This window comes from Uranotaenia lowii, chromosome 3 (genome assembly GCF_029784155.1).
Source record: "Uranotaenia lowii strain MFRU-FL chromosome 3, ASM2978415v1, whole genome shotgun sequence".
Lineage (NCBI taxonomy): Eukaryota > Metazoa > Arthropoda > Insecta > Diptera > Culicidae > Uranotaenia > Uranotaenia lowii.
The window spans coordinates 353,420,610-353,437,177 of record NC_073693.1 but is presented as its reverse complement, the minus strand read 5'-3'; the positions used below and the strand labels follow the sequence as shown (position 1 = coordinate 353,437,177).

Below are 16,568 nucleotides of genomic sequence, written 5' to 3'. Positions count from 1 at the left end.
CTTCGCTTGCTTCGAAAAATGGAGTTATGGCTGCTTTTACCCTGAATATCCCCACACTTTTCATTTATTTCAGAAAAACAAATTTCGGACTTGAAAATTTAGAACTAAATGTAAACTATTTTGTGTATTTTTTTTTTTTTTTTCGAGAAATAGAATGAAGCTGTATGAAGCACTGCACGCAACGAAAAATGGAATTATTGATGTTTCACCATCATTTCTCCAACATTTGCGTCAACATTTCTATGTCCGAACGTGCTTTTTTCTTAATTATTTGAAAAATATATGGGAATTGATGATAAAACAGCCATAACTTCATGAGTACGGTGTTTCGGACAGCCATCATTCGGTTCCTCGGAAAAAAAATCACACAAGATAGATAGGTCTCTTTTGGTTTAGAATTTTCAAGTCCGGACAAGATTTTTTTTTAATTAATTGAAAAATGTTGGGAAATTAAGAATAAAAACCCATTTTATGAAGCGTGCGGTTACTCTTTTGCCTAAATAAAATTAAGTCCAAACACGCTTTTTCTGAACTAACTGAAAAAAACGTAGAGAAGTTAAGGGTAAAACAGCTATATCTCTATTTTTCGAAGCATGCCTCGAACAGCCATCATTCGATTTCTTAGAAGAAATCACACGAGATAGCTCAAAATTTTAAGGTTCAAATTTGCTCTTTGGTGGAATTATTGACAAAATAAAGAGGAATTAGGGGTTGAAAATTTCCGTTCGTAAGCTCGTGCGGCATTTGAAACTATATGGAATCGATTCTCCGGATTTTTTCACTTAAGGGGGGGTAGGGTCTAACACTTTCAAAAAATCGATTTTTTTTTTATTTTTTTATTTTCTTATTGTAAAACATTTCAAGAATGTTGTGTCAAATTTTCAAGTAAATTGAAGCAAAACTGTAGAAATTATAGGCCTTTATCTCCTCCTATCTAATACTGCAAGAAAGCAAGAGCAGAAACATCAAACGCGTTTTTCTCGAAAGCACATTTTTAAAGTCCGTGGACATCGTCATTTGAAAACTACTTATCCGATTCTTTTCAAATTTGGAACATATTTTCTACATATAAAATACCAGACCCCAACGTTTTTCTTTTTTTTTTACTTTGGGGAGATTTTACAGACCAAAAATGGCGGATTTTTTCGTGAAAAATCGTAGTTTTTACTTCAAACAGCCACAAAAATTTCATAAAAAATTTTTTAAGTTAAATAAAAACGTTGGGGTCCAGAAAAACATCTATTAAAAATATTTTGCTCTGATTTTTTGACTTCAGATGATTCGGTTCTGAGATACAGTGTCCACCGCAAATCCTGTTTTCTAAAAGGCATCCTCGAAAGTGCTCCGTCACCGGCTCATTTTTCAATATTTTTTTACAAAAAAATTACTAAATGTTCTTTTAACGATGCTTTGTATAATGCAAAAAATTTGAATACATTTGTTTGAACGATAGCTCTAGAAAAAAAAACGTGAAAATGGTGTTTTTTTTACCCGTTAGACCCTACCCCCCCTTAAGGTCACTATTTTTTCATTGATTTTCTTAGAGTAGGAAGGAAGATATTGATTTTTTCGCGGTTTCAACACTTATTTGTCCATTGTACATTAGGGTGTGTCGAATTGCATTTTTTTCGAATTTCAGAAAGCTTGTTGTCAAAAAAGTTTTCTTTTTGGTCGAAACGAACGGCAGAGTTTTTGCTTATATCCAAAATAAGGTAAGCCGATTTTTTTGACTCATTTTATTCTTAAGTCCGCAGACTGAAATTTTGTAAACTAAGAAATATTCTAATCAATAGTAATTCTAGGCTTCTGTGTTCTATGAGGTCTTGGGGAAATTTTTTATAACTCTGGAAATTGTTCAACAAAGATTTGAAAATTTCAAATTTGCCATTTTATATAGTTTACTCAGGGCTGGTAGCGGTTTGACAATGAAATAGTAGGGGCTTTAGTGACCAAAATTTGAAAAAAAAGTGACCAAATAGTGACTTTGAGTACCGAAAAAAGTGACCAAATAGTGACTATGTAGAACGAAAAAATAACTTTGAAGTTCAAAAAATGTGCGATGGACCCTTCCGGGGGGGGTTTTCAAAATTCAAATTTAGATAAAATTAATAACAATACCAAAAATAAACAATTGAAAAGGAAAGGGTTTTCTTACACCGTTTGTCACTCATGTTCAACACAAACACTAAAAAAATGACTGATAAACAAAATTTTGGAAACATATTACAATGAATGTTTCAAATTTTCGATAAGTCAAGAAAGTAAGGAATAAATTAGTTTCAAATGAATTTCTTAGCAAATTTAAAATTAAAAAATATCTGAATTCTAAAATAAATATCAAATCTTGTACAAAACTAAGCATGAATAGATGTTAGGAAAATGATAATAATTGTTAATTTTTATTCATCTAAATTTGGAATTCTTTTCCTCATTTTTAACTGGAAGTTTAGTGAGAAATTCCGCTGTAATTTTTTAATTTGAACAAAAAATATTTAATCACGATTTAAAATATAAATTACCGATTAATGAATAAGAAATGAATTTTGAACAGAATTTATTCAATGCTTGATGTTTTAATTTAATTTTATAAAAAGAAGAATATATTTATAATTATTTTAAAAGTGCCAGTTATAGAAGCCCGACATAAAACCTTTAATAAAGTAAAATCCTCCATGTTCAACTACAGTGACAAAGAAATGTTAGAAAATGCCTAATTATGTGAATGATAAAAACTGATAAAAAATTAAAAATAATGAGTTCAAAACTTTTGTTATTAACACTGCGTATTCAAATTTATTTTGAAAGTTGCTACTTAGAACAATTTTTCAAACTTTTTATATAAATTTAAAAATCATGATCGATCCAAAAATATGATTTCATATAACAAATATTAATAAAAAGTTTTTAAAGTTTCAATCGCAGGTTTTTAAGCTTTGAATTACAAACTCTGAGTATTTTGTCTCTTTTGATTAAAATATTGGGTCCTGAAAGAACAGAAGGTTGAAATTATGTTTTTTTTATTTAAAATTTGGAGTTAAAGGTTTATGGTTGAAGAACACGAAAATTTAGAATTTAAAAACAAGGAAACAATTGTTAAAAATATGTCTTAAAAATTTAAAAAGTTTGGTTAAAAAAATATCCGGCAAGTTGATTATAAAATTGAAAAAAAAACTGTACAATAAAACTCGGAAGATTTATTTAAAAAAATGAAAAAACAGTATGGAAATGCAAAAGATTAGTTTTTAAAAACATTTCAGGAAGAGTTTTTTCAATAAACATGTTTCATGGTAATAAAGAGTTTATAACTAGTAAAATTGATAGATATGTGATTATGGAAAAATGTCATTACAAGTATTTTTGACATCACAGCCGAAAGTGTAAAAAAAAACTTGATTCTATTTAAAGCTCATTAATTCATATAAAACTTTTATTTCTAAATAATATGTTTTTGATTTGAGTTTTTGTAAAAAGAAAGTGCAGAAACTTCTCTAAAGATATGAAGAGATTAACCACCGTAATTTTTGTTTGTTACTTTGATTTATCGGCCTAGCGGTGAAAAGTGATGTCCTTTTTAGTAGGGACATCTAAAGATTATGAAATTTTTTTTTTTTATATAGATGGATAGAAGGTTAGAAGAAATGAAAGATGGTGAAAATGAGCGGGTAGAATTTGTCTAGAAGCATTACCATCACATACCAAATTTTTGTTCCTCACGAGCCTACTACTATGAAGTGGTAGATACAGATAGAGTTGCATCTACCACCACACATTGGTAGGCTTAGCGTGGTCCGCCCCACAAGCGAGAACTTGTAGTTCGTCCGCACTACAAGTTCTCGCTTGTGGGGCGGACCACGCTAAGCCTACTAATGTGTGGTGGTAGATGCAACTCTATCTGTATCTACCACTTCATAGTAGTAGGCTCGTGAGGAACAAAAATTTGGTATGTGATGGTAATGCTTCTAGACAAATTCTACCCGCTCATTTTCACCATCTTTCATTTCTTCTAACCTTCTATCCATCTATATAAAAAAAAAAAATTTCATAATCTTTAGATGTCCCTACTAAAAAGGACATCACTTTTCACCGCTAGGCCGATAAATCAAAGTAACAAACTTCTCTAAAGATTTTAAATTATTTTCATTTCAATAACAAACCCACCGTACGAGGAAAGGTGTGCTCTGATATGTCTAACCTCACTCGAAAAGCGGCGCGTCGAACTGCTGCAAGGTTTTATATTCGACACATTGACCAACCGTATTGACTGTGCTTACATTCTACAACGTGTTAACATTTATGTACCAACGAGAACACTTCGACAACGTCAGTTTCTTTCAATTCCTTACCACCGTACTGCCTATGGCCAAAACCACCCTATTGACAAGTGTTGTGAACTTTTTAATTTAGTGTATAATTTGTTTAATTTTAATATGTGCAAACGTCGTTTTAAAATAGGCTTAAGAAGAATTTCCTAGTTTTTAAGTCATCAGTCTGTACGGTAATTAAACCAAAGACGAAATAAATAATAATAAATATAAAAGCTGATAGAAATATTGCATACATATTTAGATTCGGGGAACCCAAATTAGTTGAAATTACCGTTTAAATTCATTGCACCTAAAAAAAATGTAATTTTTGTGGCCTTGTGTAAATTTTTACAACCCTTTTTTTAAGTATTTAGAAGAACAAAAAACACGAAATAAAATTGAGTCTGAAATTGTTTTTTAAAGAATATTTCATATCATCATAACATTTGTTATGACATAAAAGATTTTTTTTTCATAAAAAAATGGTTCGTTTCAATCTCAATTTTAGTTACACTTCTTAATAAAAACCCATTCTAACTAAAGGCGAGATAGAGTTTTTGTATATCAAGTTTTGAGTTCCAATACAAAAGGTTGATTGAACTAAAAACTAGAATCTACGATCAAAGTTAGTTTCAATTCACGAACGTCAAATAATGTCTTAGATCGAAATGTCTCAAGCCAAGGGTGATTCATGCCGAAATTCCGCCGGAGGCGAAATTTTTCCGGAGGCGAAAAAAATTTCTGACTGACTGATCAAGTAATTTACCGTTACTACCGTCAATATTAACACGCGCAATTCAAATTACTCTTCCATTGGTTTATTATCGGTGAAAAAAGTGACTTTTGGTGATAAGTGACCATTTTTCGGAAAATAGTGACTTTAGTGACCAAATGATGAAAAAAGTGACTTTTTAGTGACTGACCCAAAAAAAGTGACCAAGTCACTAAAAAGTGACTCGCTACCAGCCCTGTTTACTGTATGAAACCAGATTGAAAATTTATAGTTTTCGATATATTTGTAATGTTATAACGCATAAAGCACCAATTGCAGTAATTTTTGGCTTTGTTTGAATTAAATTTTATATTTTCGCTGTCAAAAATGTTGTGGAAGAAAAAGCATAAGGATGCTGCATACATTTAGGGGTAAAAAATACTACAAAAAAGTCTACTAGCTGAGATCATAAAAATTTATGAAATTTTGAAATTAAACTGCGTGATGCAAAACAATCATACTCCAGCATATGGAAACAAGATTTAAAAGGTGAACCTTTGATTTGCATTTTGATGCATTTTAGCTCAGAGTAATAAGTGAATTATGAAAATATTTATTTTTAAAAATTTGGTGCTTGTCCGGAAAATATTTTTACACCAACAGTTTTGGTATAGGATGATTAAAGCAATATAAAGTTTGTAGGTGATATCATTGAGCCAATCCGTCATACTGGGTAAAGTTTTTTACGGCATCGAAAAATGTAAAAATTTGTACATTTATTGGTCAATTTTTTATAAATTTTCTAGAAGTATCAAAAACTTTAAAAACTATCTCATGATTTGAGAAATTATGTCATCATCATTAAATGATAGCTATATTACATAATATTGAAATAAAAATTAAATAAGTGTTGTGGTATCCAAATACACTCATTAACAATAATGGTTCGGCAAAAAAAATTTCATTAATTACCAATTGCAAAATGAGAATTTTCAATAAACAATATTGTAACATAATTTGCTTTTTTATTTTTTACTTATTAAATATGAAATTTCAGTACAACACCACGTAAAAAATCCATAGAAACCAACAAACCAAAACGCGCACGTCTAACGAAAACTTAATTTATAGCTTTTAGTACATTACAGAAATTAAACTCGTTTTTTTACAATAGTTTGCTTACTTCTATTTCATTTTTTAGGGATAGATAGGGAAATATGAAAATAAAAAGAATTATACACCAAGATCAATAATTTAAGATGGCTTGTTACGATTAAAATGGGTACATGAGTTATTTTAAAACTTAATTCTGAAAAATTCCACAGAACCGAGGCCAAAGAAGTCCCAGAAGTTGATTTTTTTCATTTTTTTCATAAAGTTCTAAGCTGATTAAAAACCCTTTCAAAACGTTCATCAGAAGCTTATCTCGAGCAGACCATGTAGCCTAAATCAACAGCTAACAGTAACCAAAATGAGCTATCATTGCCAAAATGAAAATTATGCATAATTTAGTGCCGCATTTTTCCCGATGGCAAAATTAGGTCTTATTGAAGAATCAATAACGGATGCCAAACCAACACATAAATAAGGTAAGGTTTTGTTTTTTTCAAGACAACAATACAAGGCATCATCAAGGTTTTATTATTTTCATCGAGTAGAAAATTGAGATGGAAATGATATCATGATTTGATGTTCCATTTTCTGCGATAAAAAAAATGTAAGTTTATTGAAATGCCAAAAGTTTGATCGAACTGAAAGCAAACATACAATTTAGATAGAAGTTACCAGCAAATTGCGGATTTGAATTTTCAGTAATAAATAAATGAAGCATCATTAATTTTAATTTGTCCTTATCATTTCTGCAAAAAAAAACCGAGTCATATTTTGATTTATTATGATACCTCGTTTGGGCTACCTTCCGGAAGAAATTTTGAATGCACAATGATACCATATTTTGGGTGCATTTGAAAACAAAATGTGGCAAGATTAAGTTTGCCAGATTGCCCGGTTTTATCCGAGTTTACCCGGATATTTAATACAAAATTTGGAACTAGATTTCGATGGATTTTATTGAAAAATTCCCGGATTTATTCACTTTATATTTGGCAAATCATACTAACAATACTGTATTGTAAAAATTTTTTATTTAGAACCCCAAAATGAAAGTTTTTGAGCAAGTTTTACAAAAATAATCACGAAAGTTTTTTTGGAAGCCTTAAATATGATTTTAAATCTGACAATGAACTTTGATGGAATTTCATGATCAAATATCAGTTTTTTCATATTTTTTCAAAGGCTATTTTCTCGACTAGCTTTTTTTAATTGTAAGCTGTCTTCTCATTCCACTTTAAAACAATGGATCATCCTTGCTGAAAATTCCGGAAAAATCTCATTAGACTTGGATTGTTCCCAGATATTTCAAAGCTGTTCTTTCCAATTTGTTTTCTATTAGTGTTTTTAAATTGCCCTTGCTTGAAGTTGTCCTTGCTTGAAGTTGTCCTTGCTTGAAATTGTCTTTAATGTGTTACATCTTTCAAACGATAACTTGAACATATTAATTGAAAACTTTTAATTTTCATTTTGCATGTTTGTCTATTGATCGTTTGTTTACATTTACCTCGATTTTTAGAGATTTCTTCCTATGATTAATTTCTTAAACCTGTCACGGTCACCATATGTGCCGATTTATCTAACGAACATCTTGTCTGCTATCCGTATTTAGTTGAGCCACGGTTATAAATCTTGCGTTTGCAACTTAAAAGAAAACTGCTCCATTTAAAAATTAAACATCAAAACTTTTAACTTATAAAATTAATTTCAAATACTCTCCTTAAAAATCAATTTTCGAATAGTATCGATGAAGAAAATCGTACCTTATTGGTCATAAACAGGGTCACCGTTTCGGGAATCCAAAAGCAATACCACTAAATGTATCTCATTAGCATAAACGTATGTATGTAATTTAAATATCATTTCTATGTTCTTGCTCTCTTTTCAGAGGCGATGATTGGCCGCACCACAAACGAACTGCCGCGCTGCTCTCCATACGGTTTTCTTCGATAACGGCTACGACAGGATCGGACAGGAATCCATCGAAGGGACGTCCATCAACCCGGCAAGAAAAAAAAAATTTGAAACCAACGACCACGCATCGCCCATTTTCGCGTAACGATATGCCATTCCGCCGTCGTCCCAAAACGGCGCGTATCAATTTAAAAACATTTAAATTTCGGTAATCTGGATCGCGGGTTCCATCCTCCACTTCCACCTTCCATTCGGGTCCAATTGACGGCAGCGGCAGCGTAAAACGTGCGGCATTCACAGTGATTCAGTTTTTCTGCCCGGTCTGCGCAAAGTGCAATCGGACATATTTATGTTGGAAATCATCGCGAATGGCATAATGACTTCATCGGCGGGCATGGACATTAGTGAATCGTTTCGGCCCGAAGATCTGGGGAAGACGGATTTTTTCGATTTCGTAACGGGATCGGCCGGGGGAGGAGGGGGTGGCTCTTCAGCTTCAGGGTCCGGAGGCGGGAGTGCATCGGAAATGACGGTGGTCGTCAATGGGGTGGGAAGTGGGGTTGTGGTGCCATCATCGGCGGCCATCGTGCTGTCGGATCGACCCCCGGGAGGTGGCCCCGGAGGTGGAGGCGGAGGCGGCGCGGTTGCTGTCAATCGAAATGGTCCGGAAGCCGTTAATGGAAGCTCGTCGACGGCATCGACGCCAACGACGCCGACGCAGCCGGGCAGTGGGAGTGGCATCGTGGGCAGCAGCAACGGCAGCACCTCCAACAATTCCTCCAACAACGGGGCCAACAACCAACAACCGCTGCAAGGATTCGACCAGGTGAGTGTTTCCCCCCAACAACCACCCGAAAAGAAACATATCTTTTCGCTTAAACGCTCCAAGGGAAACGTCTCGACGTCCCATTTGGGCCGTTTTGCGTAAAAGCGAAAATTGCCATTTTGGCGATACCCCGGTCTGTATCGCGAAGTGCTTTTCCATATTTTTACAAATTGGGAACCTTGAGGGGGCCCTCGAGCGAGCAGCGCACCAGGTATTCAATTCACTTTAATTGTTCGCGGCAGCAATTCAAATTTTAATTGGGTCTATCCAATCGGAGGAAATATTTTTATTGTTTTGGAGCTCCCGGGCCACAGGCCCCGTTGATTGAAATAAAAACCGATTCCGATTTTATGATTCGTTCTTGGAAGTTTCACATTAGGTTGACGGGCTACTCAGGCGGAAGGTAAATTGGGGCACACGCACACACGAAAAACGAGCTTTTATTCGGAAATTGGGACAAAGTATTTTTGAATCTTTTCATTTATAAATGTAGTTTTCAATGCCCCTATATAAAAAAAAACAATAACATTTTCAATATGTACTGTGCTAGTTGTGTACGTTATTACCTTTGCTTGATCCAAAGCCAACCCTGTTTAGCACATTTTGAACAGTGCTCCGAAAAATTGAATTAACTTATGATATGATATTCAAATAAATATTACGACTATGATGTTAATAGAACCAGTTGCGGTTTCTTAAGAGGCTTGAAGAGTCTTACAAAACAATCAGTGTTACTAAGGTTTTCTACCGATTCGAAAAAACAACATAGTCCCATACTAAGTGAATCGTAACGAAAGTACCTATGTGGATGACGGAATCTGGAGCACTCGAGAAACCCGCAGACAACCACACCGAATACCATTTTTTCAGATAGAAATAACTACAAACGCGCTTTACAGGGAATCCACTTAATTTCACTCAACGCAACTGTAGGACCGATCCCGATCATGAGCTAGAGAACACTGTCAGTCTGGTTCTTTTTCGATAGTGGATTAAAAAATGATGAATTATTGAATATATTTATTTTTCATACTTTCAATAGGTACGGCTTGAGGAAAGTCTTTGATCATTTGTGCTGAGATGTTTAAAACACACGCATGGATTTCAAAGAAACTAAACATAAAATATGTTGCAATTCGAACGAAATTAGAGTGATTATCTTCAAATTTCATACAAAAGAAAGTTTAACATAACCAGTCGATTCAACTCTACTTGGCAAAGAAAAGCTTAACAGCGAGAAGCCAGAATTTAGAACTAAAAGCTTATTCTAATATATTCCAGAAGATTGATTAAACTGAAAACTTTTTGTTTAATTTCAACAAAAAAAAAATTTATGAAAATTGAACCAAATTCAAATAGCTCAGTATCGACAACGTGTTTTGTATTTGAGAAGGTAAACCAATACTGACAAACTGAATAGAATTCACAGTTGAGTGAAATTGATCTAGATTTCGATTAGGACAGGGAGCTCGTAAGCAATATTTCAAATAGTTTTTAAATAATTCTTAATTAAATGACACAGAATGTGTAAAAATCATTGCCAAAACTAGAAAATCTGACTGTCGTACTTACAGAATTTGGATCCAATACAATAAGAGAACAAAAATTAATTAAATATTAAAATGAATCTACACTTAAGGAAACACAGGCATATGCAGACATTTATCATTTTTTATGGGAATTTCAAAATGTTGTATTTTTGTTGTTTTCTTTAATATGTTTAATTTGTTTGGCCCACTGGCAAATCTCATTTCTCAAATTTGGCCCGCCTGTTGAAAATCTTGGCCACCCATGCTCCAGACCTGGGGTGACCAAACCATGGCCCGCGGGCCACAATGCTAAACTTCAACAGAAAAGATTATATTAAGGAAAATTTAAAAATATCTAAATATATTTAGTACTGCCAAATCTCTCTGAAGAACGACTACAATGATTAATAAAAGACTCATACTCGTATTCATTTTGTTCATAAAAGGCTTTCAAAATTCACTTGTCATATCGAAATCTTGAAAACTTTGGAAAGAGTTGGATAGAGTTGAGGTTGACGTCCGTACTTTGAAAAATCAATATTATTTATGATATAAGTTGAGTTCGTCGAAAAAAATATTCTTTCAATTGTTCAAAACTTGTGAATGCTCCTCTTTTTTTTCAACAATACCATTCTGAGTTTTTGCGAAAACGGTGAACTTGAAAACTTTTAAGATGTGCGGTCATTTTTCTTATATTTGGAGACCATAAAATTGACTCTCTGTCCATTGTAGTCACGCCATTTTACATTTCTGGGATCTTTATTCATGTGTCACATCAAATTGCATCAGGGAAAAAAAACGCCCATTATTTCGAAAATTTTAGACAGTAAAATAAAAACTACTAAACAACATTTTCTTTTTATTAATATTTCGAGCCAAGCCCGTATGCTCGCTTCTTCCTCTTTTCCCCGTCCATAAGGTTCTGTACAACATCAGGTTGTAGTTTTTTCCTCCGATTTGACAACTTTTGGATTCTTTCGGAGGGCCTGCTTCATAATCGCACAATATTTCTCTATTGGGCGGAGCTCCGACGGGTTGGGCGGGTTCATTTTCTTTGGCACGAGGGTGACCCCGTTGGCTTCGTAACACTCCAACACGTCGTTTGAATAGTGGCACGAAGCGAGATCCGGCCAGAAGATGGTCGAGCCCTCGTACTGCTTCAATAGTGGTTGTAAGCGCTTCTGTAGGCACTCCTTAAGGTAAACCTGCCCGTTTACCGTGCCGGTCGTCACGAAGGGGGCGCTCCGCTTTCCGCAAGAGCAGATCGCTTGCCACACCATGTACTTTTTGGCAAACTTGGATAGTTTCTGCTTGCGAATGTCCTCCGGAACGCTGAAATTGTCCTCTGCGGTAAAGAACAACAGGCCCGTCAGCTGAAAGTTCGCTTTGACGTACGTTTCATCGTCCATTACCAGGCAATGCGGCTTCGTCAGCATTTCGGTGTACAGCTTCCGGGATCGCGTCTTCCCCACTATGTTTTGCCTTTCGTCACGATATGGAGCCTTCTGAACCTTGTATGTACGCAGTCAATCCTGCTGCTTGGTCCGCTGGACGAATGAACTTGACAAACTCAGCTTTTTAGCGACATACCGGACCGAACTTCTCGGATCACGTCTAAACTGCTTACTACGCGCTTGTGATCTTTTTCACTGACGGAGCATTCATTTTTGCCGTTCTTCACCTACCGGTCGATGGTTAGGTTCTCGAAGTATCGTTTTAGTACTCTGCTGACCGTGGATTGGACGATTTCATGCATCTTACCGATGTCCCGATGTGACAACTCCGGATTTTCGAAATGAGTGCGCAGGATTAATTCACGACGCTCTTTTTCGTTCGACGACATTTTTTCCAAATTTACGAAAAATTGACAGTGAAGCATGGTCAACGTGATCTATACTCTATCACTCTTATCTGATTATAAGCGAAAGCTGAAGATATAATTCCTTAAAATTAAATTTCTACAGCGTTTTCCCGTGATGCAGTATGATGTGACACACCCTTTAATCCGATGAGATTATAAATGTCTTGAAAGGATTGGCATACACATAAACATAAGGGTTATTTATTTTGTATTGCGTAATATTTATACTGTTTTTCAAATAGAGAATAAAAACGACGTACCTGGGTCGAACAAATCGGAACTATTTTCATCTAGAAACCTGGCAAAATCCAGGCAATTGATTTCAAAATTGTCGACCAAAACTCCAGGCAATACCAATAGTAAATAAATAGCAAAAAAACATGTTAAAAAAATGTCCATCAAAAGTTATCGGAAGATTTTAAATCGTATTCCAGCCTTCCTCAAAACCTTTCATGATTAGTTTAAAAAAATTTACATGAAAATTGTCGTTTTGAATGCATGAATAAAAAAAATTACTATTTGATTTTTTGTTCGATTTGGCAAAAATAGGTGAATAAATCCAAGCATTTTTCAATGAAATCCAGGCATCCAAGCCGGATCGGACTTTTCCAAAATTGTGTATTAAATATCCGCAAATCCGGATAAAACCGGGCAATCTGGCAAGCTTAATCTTTACTAGGCAAATATTTTTTGAATACTCCAGAACAATTTGTTTTTCTTTGGCCCGCCAGCCAATCTCATTTCAAAAATTTGGCCCACCCTGTTGAAAATGTTGGCTACCCATGCTCTAGACTTTACGCAAACTCATGAGCCAGTTATATCGACGTACACTAGCTACTACAAAGCACACGTAGAATCGATGTGATGCAACAAAAGCTTAGTTTACGTGAAAAATCCCGTATATTTAATCGTAATATCAGGTGGGTGTATAATTACTGTTATGGACTTTCAGATGTGAAGATCACCTCCCGCTCAAGGAACTTAGGGTCTAGACTTTCACGATTATCGTCCCAGTATAGCCTTCGATACAGCTGCCAAAAATTGATCGTCACTTGATTTTTTTTCCTATTTCCTTTTTCTCTTGCTTATCATCCTCTTAGATCGCTGATTGATCGAAACTTTTTGTTGTTATTGAGATTAGAAAAGTCTTCTGTCACCTCGTGGTTCATTTTTTAACCTTTAAAACGTATTTGGACCAAACAGCTTGGAGACCATTTTCACTCTGATGTGTGTTGTGAGCCTACTTGGATGAATAACTTTACTGAATCAAAGCAATTTTTTTAATTGAACCATGGTACAAGAAAAGTTAGATACCTACCGGTATTTCGATAGCAACTTATTTTCTTCTTAACCTGAACTTGCTTCAATTTGTGCATTTACATCCCTAATTAAAAAAAATAAAGCATCTAAAAAATTTTGAGTTTAAGTACAAAAAAATCAGAAATACAGGATTGTGAGGATTTGCCATGGAATTGAAGGCAACTTCCATCCAAGAAGATGTTCGTTTAACAAAAAAATGCAACGACAAAAGAAACGTTGAATAAAAACTGCTCAAGGCACATATAACGACCGTAATCGGAAAAGTACTGTATCGAATGTTAATTGTCACATTTTACTCAATACTGGTTCTAGTAAAACAGTGCTACTGAGTAAAAGACGAATCGCGTGATCGTTTAGCGAGTTAGATTTGTAGAATTATGATTTGGTCGATGTATGGTTTTTCGTTGCTTCGTGACGAAGCAAACGGGACATTGAATCAATGCACTGCACTGGGGGGTAATAAATTAAAGCTTTCCTTAGCGCGCGCTCACACACACAAACATACGGTTAAGAAAGATCAACCGATGATTTACAATCTGCTAAACGATGCACGTATGTTTGCACGATTTGTCGACTGGTTTCGTTCTGCGGAATCGAAGCTCAGGACACAGGCTTCTCAGAGGGGTTTGTCACCCTTCGGGTGTTCTGGTCTGCCTCGTCTATTGGATCAACCATTTTATTTCACCGCTGCCTGTACTGAATGTGATCTGGGCCTTATATGGCACAGTTACAGTATGACGTATCAGGTTTGACAGGTTGCATATCCTACCGAGAGACAACCGAGAGACTAGTTGGCTAATCCATATCAGCTTCCTCCACCAACGCGTTTCGGGAATCGTGATCGCTCATATCGCTGTTTCGTAATTTTGTTGTGCCTTCTGTTGGGAGTTCGTCGTGATAGCACGGAATCAGTCCCACGTGAAAAAAATATCGGTGAGAGACCTGTTCCATTAATTGGCATAAGTCACGCAAATGGGGCACCAGGTCAGGAATGTTTCCACCTAGAACTGAGAACTAGGAAAAAGAGTGCAAAGAACACCTGAAAATTAATTCCCAGCAAATTGGACTGATGAAAGTGGCTTCCAACTGTTCGGCTGTAGGTAAGGTTGCAATCAGGAAATCAAATCTTCCAGGTAGGATCTTCCGCCTCAAAACCGCTGCGGGCTTTCGCTTTCGTCCAACAATCCTAGAGCGCGGATCGTTAGTTAGCGTTAGTAGCACAAGATGCGTTAATTGATTGAGGCGATGGATAGCCAAAACCGGTTCCAGATGGTTCACATCGAGGCGCACTTCGCGTCGACTCGTGGTGCGATCTACGCGGCTGATTTACACGGAAAAACGGCGTGCTTGTAAATCATCGTTGCCATTTCAACGATCGTAGACCGACGCGAGGGCTGGCCATTTGTCCTGTACCTACTTGCTCCTAGTTGAAACCCGGATAGTCGTTTGACAGCAAAGAGCAACTGACTGGTCGGGTCCGATCAGAAGCCACCATCAAAAGGCGCAGAAGGACCCAGGAGAGGATCCGTGATGATGCTACAGCTGCCGTACATCTCTCGGGTGAGATAATAAACTTTCATTAGACTCCACGGACTTCTCGGAGTCATTCGGTCGACGACGACGCGCTCCTGGTGGTTAGGCTTAGAAGAGTTTGGCCAACCCGAACGAAATGCCTTGCATTAAATATAATCTTCATTTATAATCTGTAATCGTTTTCAGCGAAGAAGCGGTCGTTTACTTCATCTACCCAGGGCAAAAAAGGGTTTTCGTATTAGAAGTGTTGTCAGGGATTTTTTTTTAAACATCTGATTAGAACTCATTTTAAATGAGCTAAGTAAGCACGTTAAGTGTCGTTTCCTGTAATAAGTTGCGTCGTGTGTTGTTTCTATCCGATTAGAAGACAGAGAATAAAATCAAAAAAATTCTCAGCTTGTACTATCCCTTGTTACCCTACTTTTTAGAATAATATACAGTTATCCATGTTTAAACAGAAGCAAATATATTGGGGATTTTTTTTATTATCGGACAATTTCCGCCAGGGATATTGTTTGGTCGTGTAAGGACCACCTTGTCGCCAGAGCGAACTTCATAGATTTCCTTCGGTCTCGAGGAAACCCACCCGAAATTCCAGTGAGGGATGTGTTAGCTGTCATGGACTTGGTCTACATGTTCGACATATACCTGTTCCTAAAAACTATTGATCTTCGTATAAAATCCTTTTAAATTTCATGTTTCCCCTTTTTATTTCCTGTTCTCTTCTAAATGTGATGATCTAGACTTAAGCAAACTATTTTAAACATGCAAAACGAGTTTGGCTCCTTAAAGCCTTGAGGTACAAGCTGTTTCAAGTAAATAAATTACAAAAAAAATTGCATCAGGGGTCTTTAGATCCTCCCCAAAGCTTTAAATTTGATTAATTTTAACGTCTTAAAAACCATTTTTTCAGGTTTTTTAAATTTTTATTATTAGATTCGGTAAGATTTTATTGCGTAAATAAAATAAATTCATATTTTAAGCTACATAATTTTGTTTTTGCAACAGATATCAGATATCATAAACTAGCACATCGAAACGCATTAAAATTTGATCAGCTTTTTAAAAATAAAAATTAAAAAAAAAATTAAGTAATAACCTCGATCATAAAAAATTGTAAATAAGCTGTCAATTTTGCTAAAAACAACTTTATACCAAGGTTGCCGAAAAAAAAACTTGAGAATAAACCAACTTCAAATGTATTACAGCGTATGAATCCTGAAACATCTCTGCTCGTGGTAAGGTTCCTAACAACCAGCAAATATTGTTTTGCGAAAAATATCATGATTTGGCAGAAATTTGCTCCTGCAGAAAAAAAAACCACAAGTTTCATGACGAAAACTTCGGTTTTTGCTTTCATGGAGAGGGTTGCCAACATTTTCTTTTTTCAAAAATTAGGGACTGCTGAAAAAAAATCAGGCTATGTTAATGTAACGGAAATTTCGCTCGGAGTGATGAA

General features: G+C 35.3%; 1 protein-coding gene across 1 annotated transcript in view; it reads left to right on the top strand.

Moving 5' to 3' along the window:
• Positions 1 to 16,568, top strand: part of LOC129754151 (probable serine/threonine-protein kinase tsuA) — a 162,075-nt gene that overhangs the window by 107,114 nt on the left and 38,393 nt on the right. The window contains exon 2 of the mRNA XM_055750034.1: positions 8,015 to 8,866. Coding sequence (XP_055606009.1) covers positions 8,390 to 8,866 — 477 coding nt within the window. The 5' untranslated portion in view covers positions 8,015 to 8,389. The remainder of the gene's footprint in view (positions 1 to 8,014; positions 8,867 to 16,568) is intronic.